At 39.0% G+C, this 14,193-nt stretch overlaps 1 protein-coding gene across 12 annotated transcripts; it reads right to left on the bottom strand.

Annotated features, from left to right (window-relative positions):
• Positions 1–1,302: 1,302 nt before the first annotated feature.
• Positions 1,303–13,919, bottom strand: eif4enif1 (eukaryotic translation initiation factor 4E nuclear import factor 1). 12 transcript variants are annotated; one of them, XM_071493831.1, is made up of 20 exons: positions 13,583–13,919; positions 12,712–12,859; positions 12,549–12,622; positions 11,105–11,232; positions 10,470–10,744; positions 9,973–10,171; positions 9,619–9,782; positions 8,740–8,899; positions 8,180–8,356; positions 7,000–7,271; positions 6,285–6,359; positions 5,541–5,727; positions 4,856–4,944; positions 4,371–4,507; positions 3,893–3,974; positions 3,667–3,790; positions 2,992–3,137; positions 2,865–2,901; positions 2,466–2,636; positions 1,303–2,252 (listed from the first exon to the last, which is right to left on the bottom strand). In XM_071493831.1, the coding sequence occupies exons 2-20, from the start codon at positions 12,808–12,810 to the stop codon at positions 2,065–2,067; spliced, it is 2,784 nt and encodes a 927-aa protein (XP_071349932.1). In that variant the 5' UTR covers positions 12,811–12,859; positions 13,583–13,919; the 3' UTR covers positions 1,303–2,064. The 12 variants fall into 12 exon arrangements, with proteins under 12 accessions (XP_071349932.1, XP_071349931.1, XP_071349929.1 ...); XM_071493830.1 differs by having other exon boundaries at positions 2,823–2,901; positions 13,583–13,918; XM_071493828.1 differs by having other exon boundaries at positions 2,865–3,137; positions 13,583–13,918.
• Positions 13,920–14,193: the final 274 nt, after the last annotated feature.

Genomic DNA, 14,193 nt, shown 5'->3' with positions numbered 1-14,193 from the left:
TTCTACAGGTTCTACACACAATTAAGTCTCTAGATGTAAATGTTAATAAGCTGTTTATAAATTGATTTTTTTTTTTCTCTGCATGTCCTGCCGCACTAATGATAAACAGTCCATCAGATTAAAGAACTTGGTAATAGGACAAAAGTGTTGCGTTGGAGGATTTCCACGACTTAGCAACCCCAGAGTTATCAGTGGTAGCTTATAACTGAGCCATAAAGCATTGGTAAATTAACATTAATGAAGCCATTAATTACAACTTATAGATCCATTATAAATGGTGCCCCATCAGCAATTGATACGGATACTTTAAGTTTAACTTGACCACTACCTACCATGGCATCTTGAAAATAACCAGTCAAATCAACACCTGACAGCCCAAAAAATACTGAACATTAACAGTTTTACTAGATTTGAGGAAAGAAATTTTTTTTTAATTTAGGAATTCAGACTCGATTCAAAGATGATTTTTTTTTTTTTTAAATCACAAATGGTAAAGATCCATTAAATGTGTAAAATTGTAACCAAGATTTTTGAATTTTAAATTTATAGTAGACAATATTTATTAAAGACCTCAAAACATGCCTTTGAGATCCCTGCACTAATATATCTCAAAAATTATCAGCCCACAAACTTGCCAAAGCCACAATATATGAAAATACACTGGCCCTTGCATCAACAGGCAAATCATTGTAAATGTATTATGTTGCACACCATAATGGTGTTGAATCTCTCTACATGTGTAGTCATGTCAGTGTCCTGTTATACAAATGCTTTGGATGAGATTAGACAACCTACAAGACAGCCTTCAGTACATCCCCTGACAAGTGCAAAAAAAATAGACCACCGTCACTTGTTTTGCAAAGCGAGAATTTAGATTTGCATCAAGTAGCAACTTTAGCAGGGGAACTAGTACAGAACAAAGCAATTCAACAACAGCTCATCATAAATTCAAACTTTACAAAACTTATCATGGACAGTTTTCTTTTTATTGACACATCCTAAGTTAATTCAGCTAATGTTATTAAGGTCATGGTGGTGCTGTACTGATATGCCTGTCAATGCATTTAATACTGTACTGCCCTCTTGTGTAAATCAGGTGGACAGAACATTAGAAACACTTCAACACCACAGCAAAGTACGGTTGCAATAGCATTGATAATATAGCATCTAATGCAGAGCTGTTGCATTGTTTGAGATTGTACTGCTATAGCTAATATAAATGGCTAGTACAAATATCACCCAGCCTTCTGTGATCATGATAACAATGCAAAAGTAATAAAAAGCATTTAAAAACAAACAAACCATTTTACTGAAGATTTTATTTATTTATTCTATTTGTGCTTTTTTATAACTTAGTCGCACATAAACTGCATCCCAAACACCCTCCAAAAACTGACAGTGTGAGCAGTGTTGTTCCTCATAGTGACAGAATGGATGAGAGAGGATACAGTTGAAGAAAAAAAAAAAAAAAGGCACAGCCATCCCCTCGAGTTATCTTGAAATGCTCCTTCTACAGAAAAGGGCCACTAGCCATGCCACAAAGGAAAGTCTGAGTATACACGTAAGTTACTCATCAACCTAATATTTCTCACTAGTAGTGGCCCTTTCTCAGTGTGGGTTGGGAGGGGTATTACGGTGAACACGACGGAGGAATGCTACCAGCTCTTGGTGACTTTGTCTCACAGTTTTCAGTTTAACTGCAGGATAATTTCACCTTCCCCATACCAAGTTAAAGAAACCATACCTATTTACAGGGAGAATAAGATTCTTTCCCATTGTCTGTACAATTAGGCCTATACATTATTTACTGCACAGAGTCTAATTGAAAAAAAAATTCACTCAGCTGCAACAACATCTCCATCATTCACCTCTTCAAAAGCAGTGACTTCAAAGTTGAAGACAAAGCATGGCATGGTTAGACTGTCCAGTTCTGTGCACTGTCTTTCAAATTAAAGTTCACATTTTTCTGGTAACGAGGAGGTGGAGATGGGCAGAACAAAAAAAAAAAACAAAACAAAAAAAAAAAAACAAAGAAAATCTTGCTATCCAGCAGTGTTTATTTTCTTAGGGCCGGAACTCCAGTTCATCTACACTTATGACCTTGGCCGGCATGGAGGGGAGTGGCTGTTCTAGCACATCTGATCCAAACCACTTGGCAAGGCCTAGAGGAGGGCTGCCCCCGTGTTGCTGGGAGCCATTTGTCCGGTGGGGACCTTGGCTCTGTGACTGAGGGCCTGGGACACTTGGATGTACTGCAAGATAAGAGGAAAAAAAAAACAACATCTTTTAATGCCAAGTTCTTATCCATTTAACTTAACCCAACTCTGCTCCTACAGTTATATCGGTTCTGTGGTACAAATAGCATAGTTTTATGTATGAGGACTGTATATTTTTCTGAATAGCTCTAGCCAGTTTGTGCCAGTATCACACTGAGCAGTTATATATTTGACATTGCATCAACTTACTTGGTCTCTGCTGCTGAAGTTGCTGCTGCATTACTGCTAACTGCATCTGAGTACTGGCTCTGGGAGGTAGAAGTGGATGCCCTGTTGCACTTAGAGGGTACAGCGGTTGTCCAAGCAGGGCAGGAGGCAAGCCTTGAAGTTGTGCAAGGTCAACATGTGGTGGAAATATACCTGTGCATACAAGTCAAGGCTTCCCTTAGTTCTCAGTGTCAGAGGTTTAAGATAAGGTCAATGACAAAAAGACTTAATGGTTAAGTAAAAATAAGTTTTATAAAAGATGAGAATGGGGGAGAAAGAAAAAAAAAAAAAAGCCACACACACACACACACACACACACACACACACACACACACTAACCGGCTTGCACAAGAGCAGGTCCAAGCTGCTGGGGCTGGATACCTTGCGCCAACATTCGCTGAACCACGTTGGGGTGGAGCTGGGGAGGAGGACGCACCATAGGTACATGAGATAGCAGCGGTACGGGGTAGATGGGACGAGGAAAAGACGAGGATGGTCCTGGAGGTACCATGGTAGGTGTATGTCGTCCAGCGGAGCCAGGCCTGAGACGTTCCTGTTCCTTGCTTGGCAAGGTCTGCGAGCTGGCCTTTACTCCCCCAGACTGGGCAGCATTTCCATCCATTGCTTCCAGGTATAGATTTGGTGAGCTGCTGTCTGTAATCACATAACCCAAATCTCAAAGTAAGTGTTGTAGTACTTCAACCTACATTCAAATCATTGAGGATTATGGTCCATACTCAGCATGACTATAATACCGGGGTTAAGGTGCGTTGTAAAGTGCCTCGAGTAAATAATGCAGCCAGGAGTTCCTTTTATTACACTGGTACCATGTTGTGGAGCAGCCTTCTGCAACACATCCAGTTTTAAAATAGGAGAAGCTTATAAATGTTAGGATTTTTTAAATGCAACAGGATAACAGATTTATAATGAGTGCAGCAATGACACTGTCACTTAAACTGTCTTTTTTTTTTTTTTTTTTTTTTTTAGATGTGGTAGTTTTATCTTTTTTATTTTTCATTTGGGGTGATTAATTTAGGTTTTTAGGATTGTGTTGCTTAGTTTTTATGTTAAATGTACTGTGCTTCTTTGTCCTTCAACATCTTGAGAACATGTTGGAAATAAGTATTTTTCACTTTAACATGTTATCTTATTTATTGTTATTGAAAAAATGAATGCTCTATACCATCTTGAGAATGTGCGGCTCCCTCCTCCTTGGTTTCTGAACGACTTAATGGTTCATCTCTGCTTTTCTCTTTTGTGGCGTACATTTTGCGGATCACAGATGTGGGTGTAAATGAAGGAGACAACTGTAGAAGGTCAAAAAAAAAAAAAAAAAAATTAATACTAGCAATACCAAAAGGCAGAAAAGTTTAGGCAGATTAGTTGGTCTTTAGAGGGGGAATACTCACCATGCTGGTGACAGCATTGCCTGGAGAGTTTCTCCCAGCAGGCTGAGGGCCTGGACCAGGGGAGCGATTAACACGCTGCGGTCTGTTGATTGCAAGCACATCAGCATCATATGGCACATCAGCCATACATAACTAGCAAATGCTAACCAATATGTCTTTGCTTGGTTGCATACATTAAGTAGACTAATGCCAGTATCAAAATATTAACAGTGGTTGAAGAGGTGTTTGTTTTTTTGAAAAACAACAAAACAACCTAAAACTAAAAACATGTAACACATCAGCTACATCTGCCATCATTTCAGTTGCTAAAATTAACTAGCAAGAAAAGAAGCCCAACACAAATGTCTTCTTCCAAGGATAAAAAGGCAGCTAATTAGCTAAGGAGGCATTAAATCACATTTAATTCAAGAGTCATTTAACCATGAATACCGTGCAGTATTTGAATATGCTTAAAAAAACAAAAAAACAAAACCCAAACCTATTTCGAAAAGACTTGTCCTGTGGTGCCTTGTTGTAGCCGGACTGGAATGAGTGGTGGGCATGTAGAGCAAGGTCCTGTTGGAACGCCAGTGCTTCGAGGTCAGCCTGATTCACTGGTATTGAGAGCGCCCTCATCTGGACAAACAATACATACAGCTGAAGAGATCCCCAAAAGATGTCTGCAGGGCAACTTTTATAGGACTTCTCTGTTCCATTGAAAACTGATGTCAGCGAGGTTAAAACTGCTACATGCATTACAACCTCTCCTTTTTTGAGGTCACATGGAGCACTGCTCAACTATGCATTAATCTTGTAAAATAAGGTTCAGCAAAAATACATTAAGTTTAAGTCAACCATTCAAATCCAAGCCATTAGTATTGTTTACTGCCATTACACCCAAAAAGGCCAAAATAAAATGTAACTGTATTATGTGTGAAGTCTATCTTTAGTAATCCAACAATATAGCTATTAATTCTATATTACCTGTTGTTGTGCAGCAGATCCAGGGCTGATGGACCGGTGTACTTCAGCAAACTGTTCTGGCAGTATGGGCTGAGGACCTACAGGAAAACCTTGGATATGAGAGGGAAAAAAATTTAAAAAAAATAAATAAAAAAAACTATCAAATGAAAAAACAAAACTGATGCTTAAGTAAAGATGTCCACAGACCCACTTTTGCACTACTAGCTGTGTTGTGATCATATGCATTTCCAATGCATCCTGACAGCAGGAGATAACCGTAAACTTACCTAACATTTGTGGTCATGAAGAAAGCAGAAGAGAAAAGCACTTTAATGGCTCACGATGTTAAGCTTTTGTAATTGTTGCCCCTGTGAGGCACAGCCTCTAAGATTTGTTTCACACCTGTTGCCTCAGTCTTTTCTGCTCTAATTTGGTATGCCATCAGAGCTGTAATAAAGTTTGGATTGCATTGCCTAACAGTGGAAAAACAATTTCTCTAGTTTCTTCACATTTACAGCTTTCTACTACTACTCATAATTAAATATTCTTGGATGGATATTGATAAAAATTGCATTTCTGATTATGTGATAATGAAATGTGAAGGTAAAGTTATCATAAAAGAAATTCTGTGCATGCATGTTCTTTCCAATTCCATGGTATGGTTCACAAGTCTTTTTTAAGGCTGCAACTTGCAACTTGAACTTACCTGCTGAAGGTTGCAACCGACTGTTGAAGTAGTCAGGTGAGGGTGCCCTCTGTGGAAAGAGAGGGGGGGAAGGGCCCTTGTGTAGTAGGCCATGAAGAGGGGCAGAGGTTGCTGGGCCCTCAGCGCTGCCCAACAGATTGCCAAGTAGCGTAGGGGAGCCACTACGAGCAGGGCCACCTAAGAGCTCCTACAATACAAAACCCATTCATTTTAATGTTATTGGTATGAGTTAGATTCAATGTAGAACTGCTGTTCAGAAAATGTGGGATAGAGTATTTATCCCTCAAAGTTGACTCAGGCAATTTGCCTACTTGGGAACTAGCAGCCATCCTCAACAGCTCTAGTAAAGCAGCAGGCACAAGGTTACAGTGTTTTCTTCTTTTTTAAAATCATAATGTAGCGTTTTAAAAACTCTGGCTGCACATTGGGTTTCACACCCTGGGACAAAGAATGACATGATTTGATTCAGCTTGCCCCTCAAACACAATCCAATTTTAACAAGGGCATCTACTGTTTCTGGTGTATATTTTTTCAGAACCTTAATGTGATGTGCCTTGCAGCTTGTCGCAGCATTGAAGACTTTGTCAACAGTAGCTGCTGAGGCAACATTTACAAAGACCAATTATACATGTCATTTTTCTCCTGCGGTTCAGATAACTCTCTCCATCTGTTGAACAAAAGTTTTATTCTGTGATAATGGTGCACTACAATGGAGATGTGTAATACAAGTATAAAAATACACACCTGGAATATGTTTTTCTGCTGCTGAGCAGGCACCTGAGCTTCAGACAACGTCACCACAGCTGGGTCTGAAGGTTGCTGCATTGTACAGGGACAAAATTTTTGATGCGTGCTATGCAACCAAAAAACATTTTGCTTATAAAAACCCATCCCAGTAAGCATTTTGCAGTGAAGACTGTGGCAGGCGTTTTGAAATGCAGCTGGAATACAAACTGGCTTTCAAAGGGTGACACCATATGTAAAAGTTAGGACATGTGCTGAATCCTCCATTAATTTAGTCACTGCAAACCCACTGACATAGAGTTTTACAAGTGAGTCACAATCAAAATGTCCCTCATGCAAGTCAGTTATGCTTTTGGGTTAATGTACTTTCCCTTGATGAATATCCATCCAGTGACACAAATTTTGGCTCTTGCCTCAGTACAACCAATTCAGAAAGAGACTTGCATAAAAAAGGACACTTACAGCTTTCAAATAAACATTAAAAACAAAACAAACCTCAAACATTTGAGAAGCAAATTTATGCCCATCACCTTTTATTCCATTGGAATTTTTTCCAAAAAGGGGGGGGGGACCTAGTCTTAAGGCTAACAAACATCACTCAGGGACAGATTTGTTTCAAAAGTTACCTGTTCCATTTCAACATGCACAGAGCTGTTAATTATCCAGTTTAAGCCTGGGGCTATATACATTTAAAAAAAAAAAGAAAAATACTTACATTGTTTGTGTTGTTTTTGGGGTGAGTTGGCAGAGTTCCACTTGCCTTCATGCTGCTGACGAGTTTATTAAAGGCCGACATGTCTGTGTCCCGCGAGCGTGGACGGGCGCTGGAGCCACCCGTTAAAGCCTCCTCTAAATGCTCAGCCATGAAGGGCGTGCCATTACCTCTCTGTGGAGTTGGCACCTTTCGCACCTGTGGTTCAGAGTCCAGCTTCATCCCCTTCATCTCACCCTCCACCTCCTCCAGCGAGAGCACCACTCCAGAGTTAGCTGGGCACAGACAAATACATTAAAAACTATTAAGAGAACTGATAAAACTGAATTTTGAGGAGATTTAAAATAATTGGACACTGCACACTTTTTTTTTTAAGAAAACAAATTATTATGGAGAGAAACATTTCATCTTTTGTCCAATGACAAGGTAAACAGAGGCTGTGGCCAATGAAACTGCATAGCATTGTGGCGAACGCTTAGCCAGGCTCAACATTTTAGACAGACAACCCTGGATTTTTTTTTTTTCCTTCTTCCCTCCCTCTGACAGTGAGACCTAATATCAGCATGCATTTTTTTCTTTAAAGTATAATTAAATAGAGTCCTCTGTGGATCTGATCACAGCCTTAGTGTCAACAAACCCAATGAAGTGCCATATCAAGGGAGGCTGTGACCAGGATCAAAATCACAGATGTAAGCTGCAAAAATATTAATAAAATAATCAAAGTAAATAGAAAACCTGTTCTCTCTAGAGTGTATTAGTAACATGGCAACAGGATGCTGGACAGCCACAAAGACTCAAACTGTAATCTTTTGAATAGGTTAATATTTTCTGTTTTTCACAATCATCTTTGGTACCATGGAACTAGGTCTAAGGAATATGACAACACATACTGTGACAAAACATTTAGTAGCAGATTTTACATAACCATTTCTACAGAATTTCTGGCAATTGTAAGCAAAGTTGCAAATCAGTTCATGGAATGAATTATGGACTATACAAATTAGTCTAGATTAGCCAAAAACTTTACCCACCTGATTATTCCATCTTTGTTCCCAATTGAAATATACCATGCTTAAATTATTATCCATATTGCCTAACCATATATGAACAAGTTATCTAGTGCATTTCATATTCCCATTTGTGTCATGTTAACCGTGGAATGTTTTAGTGAACTGAAACTTACTGCTTTCCCGTAGCCGAGCTTTGTTGACTGACAGGGTGGAAAGAAGGGGCTTCAGGTCTACTTTGGCTTTGTGCAGTAGCTCCAGGATGTCCACCTTCTCCTTGCACTCTGATGAATGAATAGGTGTGAAGTATGGGGCAGGGCCTTGGCTAGGAGATGTACAGCATGGCTCAAGCCCTTTAAAAAGGGAGAAAAACAGTTCAAGATTTAAGATATTCAACCTGTTTTAGGAATATGAACATTACAAAGCTAGCACTAAATGAACTAGCATTCATGTAGCATTTAGGCTGACGCAGTAAAGCAGCAGGATGGGGTTGACGAATTTAAAAGCCAATAATACATGTGCAGATTAGATTTCTTTAACTTCAAAATCCAAGACACCCTTAAATCTTAAACACAAAGTTATCCTGATAATTCATTAAACCAGTTTTATTAAAGAACAGACCCCTGATTTTGAGATTCTTTCACCAAAGAGCAGTCTGGCCTGGTTTTAGGCTATATTGTTAAATGAAATACCTTCAGACAAACTGTGGGAAAGGCAAGGAAACCAAATAATTTACCTGCTAGTTTTTCCAGCTCCTCATGAGGTGTGGACCTCAGACTGCTGGACCGACTGCCTGAAGGGCTCAGGTTACTGGAGAACCACTGACTGAAGCGGCTAGCTGATACAGGGCCCTCCCCCAAAACATCCTCTATCATCTGTAAGACAGACACAGATGCCTGTGAGAGAGTGAAAAAGAAAATAATGGGCAGACAGAAGGTAGAAGGTTGCAAGAAGAGATGACACTTACGTTTAGTTCGCTTTCCATCGATTTAGCACAAAATGTGCTAGAAGATTGAGGGCAGTGTCAATGAATGCACTGCTGTTTGGCATTGTGCTGATTTAATACCACAATCTCATTTAGATTGTAGACTGGTTCTGTTAGTTCTCAAATTGATAAAAAGTCTAATGTAGCTATAATGATGGGCATAAATTTGGATTGTTGATACATTTTAAACTTCTCCTTAACCCTGTGCAAGAGCCCACTGGCAAAGTTCTTTAAAAGTGCACCATTCAGTGATTAATACCCACCACCTCAGATCAAGTTCAATGAGATCAAGCCTGTGCAGCAGAGGTTCTCGTATTCTAAGTATTCTGCAGACCTAATGTTTGGGTTCAAAAAGACTGAGCTTGGGCAGACCATGTAATTTGTCAGGTCAAATCTGTACCATAAGTGTATAATGGAGATACACTTGAAAACCTCTACTGCTGAGCTTTCACTGTTTAGTATACAGCATAAGTAACAGGCAAGAGTAAAATAATCAATTGATAGGGTTTTAGGAGTTATAAATGCCATCCCATCTGTGATATTCATGCCTTTAAATCACCAACCAATAAATAAATTAAAAAAAAAAAAAAATGTATAAAATAAAATCACACAGTGCACCCCAGTACTTACAGAAGCGAGTCCTGGCATTGTCTTCTCCAGATTGAAGAATTCATTGAAGTCAAAGTCTCCAGCTGACTGCTCCGGTAGAACATCAGGGTGGGGAACCTCCTGATCAGCTGTAGACTGCAAACCCGCATCTTGCTCTTCCGCTTGTCCGCCATTACATTCCACCACTGCACATAATAAATGTGACAATAAAGATCGCAATCTTAAAAACCCCCTCATACATTAGCTGTCCCACTAAGCTAGTTATTAAAATTATACCATGCACTTAAGTAACCAATTAAAAACAAAAAATAAAATTCAATTAAATATGTATTATGTTGCTGTCATTCAGATGAACAGTTTCATAGAAAGACATGCCTTCTTTCATAGATTCTGTCCGCTTCCTTGACCGCTTGGACTTGCGTTTATCATCTTCCAGGATTTTGTCGTCAAATCCAATGAGTTCAATTGTCTCAGACTGGCTTGTGGGACCCCCAGAGAACCACTCTGGCTCCTCCTCTGCATAAGAGTCATTCCTTCTCCTTTCACTAAACACACGTTTGTCACCAAAATCTCTCTGCAAATGATGATACAAGACAAATATAATTCTACTGTATAGGTAAAATTGAAGAAAATACCTTCACATGCTGCTAAAATTATACTAAATGATTGGACCAGTCTTGAGGTGAACTCTTTGTACACTTTGCAATAAGTAAGGGGCCACATTTTTAGTGAAAAACTAAATGCTGTGTGGCTGCTATTATGCACATCTTTCTTAGCAATCCTACTTAGCACTGTAAAGACATGGTAACAGCACTGCATCTGGACAATTAGGGAAATGTATTATTGATAGACTGAAAGCAGTGAACACCAACCCTGAATCTTTTGTCTTTAAAGTCTCTCTCACGTTCCCTCTCTTTCTCTGCACGAGCTTCTCTCTCAAATGCTCGGGCAGCAATTATGCGTCCACTGCCGATTCTGCGTGCTCCTCCTAGACGGAGACTTTCATTCTCCTTATTTTCTAGGGGGCTGACTGGACGACGGGCGTAGGGTGCAGGTGCAGCATTGCCTTGACATCCACCTCCAAAGCTGCGTCGCTGCGGGCTCAGTATGACATCCAGATCATCCTCCTTTAACCGCTCACGAGGATCTGAATATAATTAGCAAACAGGCTGGTTTTAGATGTTTGAGTACACAATTTACACCAACAGTCACATTATACCAAGTCATCAGTCCAATGCAGGACTCTGGTTTGAAGAGGAATTTGTTAATTTTTTAATAAATACATTTCACTTGTACTACATGTATACTTTTTTTTTTACTTTCTAACATAAAAATCTTTAAATATTTGCTTGAGCATAATCGATACTGTATACTCAGTGGTTATGAGCATTATATTTACAGAAAACTCTGCTAGATAAGATTTCAACAGCCCAGGGTTTTCTCATCAATTACCTAGACCGTGGCAGCCTGCCCCTTCTGGCTTTGGCCTCTATAAACAATCATTTACCTGGGATTCTTCGTTTCAGAGGAACTCTGTCATCCACATAATCCTTTTTAAAACCTTCCACTGGAGAGCTACGCTCTGAAGTGGGATACAGTGAGGCATGCCACTTCTCAGGATCCCAGACACCGTCACTGTATCGAAACACCATTTGAAAAACAATATTAAAAATACATACCCACATGTTTACTGACAAGACAAATAATTCAAATGATATAAAATAATTCCAAAAACAAACAAAGCTTACATGTCTAATGTCAGTTTTTCTTTAATGCTGGTATTTAATCACTTCTGTGCATTAGAAATAACAATTACAGTAGAATGTAACTACATTTTATAGGAATCAGTATGGCCAACTTTATTTAAAAACCAGTGATGTCATTACAAGCTTGCTTGATATTTCAAACAGCTTGCCATGGAAGGTTGCTAAAGAAGGTTGAAACACATCAGAATATTTAATCTATCAGTCAACCTCTGAATGTCCTGACAATCGGCTAAAAGGCTACCTTGATTATAAAGATATCAATGACTGGAGACTAAAAAAAATTCCTTAATACTAATCTGCCTTGAACATTTATTGCAAAATGTTAAAGTCCAAGCCCACCTTTGGCTCAAGCTAACACTCACTAGAATTCTTAGAATCAAATTAAAATTTTAAATCAACTGCAAACCAGCCATTTTTTTGATACATGTGCCGATACTCAAGACGGCATCACTAACGTCAGAACCAATTTTTCCACCAGCCACATGCAGCACCTTCTATGTTCAAAAAGAAATGAATATGGTTTGCTCTCAGACTCTGCAGAAATAAATATTAATGATCAAGAGCAGATTTTGAGGATATTCAGACCACTTTGTGAAAAGTTGGTGTGTTTGATTTTCATTAGCCTACCTGCTGTACTTCAGAATGTGATCCATTAAATCATCAAATGATCAAACACACTTCACAAAATTTGATTAAGCTTTACTTAATGCAGACTTTGATCTTTATGCCAAGATGTACTTTGGACATCAGAGGCACTTGACGACATGGTGCTTTGATCTGTACACACTGAATACAGTGCCTGTTTTTTCAAGCAATGTATAACTTTATATAATGAAATCAGAACTTTCTACCCTCTTGGCCCAAAGTTAACCATAAATTAACTCCACCAGTTTTGTCTTCCAAAATGGTCTTACACTTCTAGTGAAAGCCACTAATGCTGCAGACTTGGAATAAATGCTTAAGCTTTTTCATTCCCATCAGCTCAAGGTTTAAGTGAACACATATATATGATCAGATCAAATTAAGGTTATGGTCCAAAAGAGACCAAAAAAAAGTGACATCCATTTTTCAGTGGAGCACATCAAAGCTCCTTCAACAAAATTAGTCTCTTCCCTTGTAGACCCAGATAATTTTTTCAATGTTATTATGGTGTGAATATTTAAATCCCAGAAATTAAATTCTTACCTGTCATATTTATCTGAGAGACATTCTGGCCTTTCATTGGAGATTGGCAGTTCTTTTATTTCCAGAAGCTCTTCCTACACAATAACATTATCAAAATTGTTAAGTTGAGTTAGGGAATACTTCTTTATACCCTGTTAATGATGATATAGTTGTTGTTTATCACCTTAGTGTATCTGTAAGGAGCTGTGGCTGCAGGCTGTTGCTTAACTTGATCCACAGCAGCATCACCAGTCTTCGACTCAACACAAGTATCATTCTCCATGATTGATTAGACAGGAACAAACCGCTTCTATCCCGACAATGTCTCTGTCCTGTTGGAAACAAAGTTCAGATTTATACGTTATTCATCCATGACAGTTGTTGCAGCTCCAAAAAAAAAAAAAAAAAAAAAAAAAAAAAAAAAAACTAATTTGGCTTTGTCCTGACAGCACAGCGTTAAAGTTACCTCACTGCTTCAGCTGAAGTCGATCAACTGATCAATAAAAGCATTTTCTAAAATTTAACCAACGCAGTGGCATTCTCGGTCAGTTGGAAAAACAAACATTAAAAAAAGCGACCCGGCCTCAAACATGAAGACACAACAAAACCAAAAAGAAAACCATAATCAAATTAACACAATTTACCGAAGGTGGGGCTTACTTACATGAGGACTGTATTAGCAAACGGTGCTAGCTAATTAGCAACTTAATTGACAACAGCCAGAGACGCTGACATGAGACGTGACACGTCAATTAAAATAAATTACCTCCCGTTAATTGACAAATTGTCCGAAGCTTCTGGATTGTAAGCGACGCTGTTTTGAACACAAATAAATCTCCAGCCAGTATGAAACACTGACGCCACTTTACCAGTCTTTGTTCAAATGAATCAACTCTTCACTGAGTTTCGGGAGAACATACGACAACAGTTAGCCCAGAGACTGGTGGAGGGTTAGCTAGGCTAGGCTCCCACATATAGTTAACTCTACACCTCGTTCGTTATACTAAATTTGCACAAAAGACTGTCTAGGTAGTACATTAATAAAACTTACTCACTCAGTTTGAACGCTGTGTGGAGGACCGGCAGCTGACGGCCGAGCAGCGTCAGCTTACGATAGTTAGCTAGCTAGCTAACCTAGAGCTCTTAGCTAGCTAGCTAACTAGCTGGGGACTGGGGGATAATGCCCACCCAGCGAGTACCAAATTTAAAGCCGGCTGAGTTGTTGCAGAGATTTCAGGAAACACAAACTGTACTGGGGAAACTCAACAAAATAAATACAGGTCCAAATAACAAATTAATTCACACAGACTCTGTGTAATCTCAAATAATAGCCTGCTCTTTCTCTGTTTTCTAAGTCGTAGCACCAATTTTCCTCAGATCGCCGCTTTAAGAAGGTCCTTGGAAAGATTACACTGTGCCCACTGCGCCTTTGTAGAATTTTAAATAGTCTGGCGTGCGTCAGCTGTGTTGCGTTTTGATATTTAAACAATAATATAGAAATTACATGTTACTCGTAAGACATTTATGTGCAGCTATATAAACTGTTTAAAAAACCCAACTTGTTTTGTAGGAGTATAAATTACACTAAATTTAGAACACATTATTTGGGCATTATTTGGGGCAGCTACTTTTTGTCTTGGGGTGTGTTCGATTTGTAAATCCGTCA

Source organism: Trachinotus anak, unplaced genomic scaffold (genome assembly GCF_046630095.1).
Source record: "Trachinotus anak isolate AG129_WGS33_773 ecotype Australia unplaced genomic scaffold, CSIRO_AGI_Tana_v1 ptg000013l, whole genome shotgun sequence".
Classification (NCBI taxonomy): domain Eukaryota; kingdom Metazoa; phylum Chordata; class Actinopteri; order Carangiformes; family Carangidae; genus Trachinotus; species Trachinotus anak.
The sequence above is the reverse complement of the archived record's forward strand: the minus strand, read 5'-3'. Positions and strand labels throughout refer to the sequence as shown.

What these genes read in the sequence shown, in the direction of transcription:
- eif4enif1 (XM_071493822.1), bottom strand. Translation starts at nt 12,810, where the DNA reads ATGGAGAATGATACTTGTGTTGAGTCGAAGACTGGTGATGCTGCTGTG. An exon ending in TTAAAGACAAAAGATTCAGG is followed by an intron (nt 10,172 to 10,469) that starts GTTGGTGTTCAC and finishes CATCATTTGCAG; the next exon opens with AGAGATTTTGGTGACAAACG. An exon ending in CCAAAAACAACACAAACAAT is followed by an intron (nt 6,360 to 6,999) that starts GTAAGTATTTTT and finishes TGTACAATGCAG; the next exon opens with CAACCTTCAGACCCAGCTGT.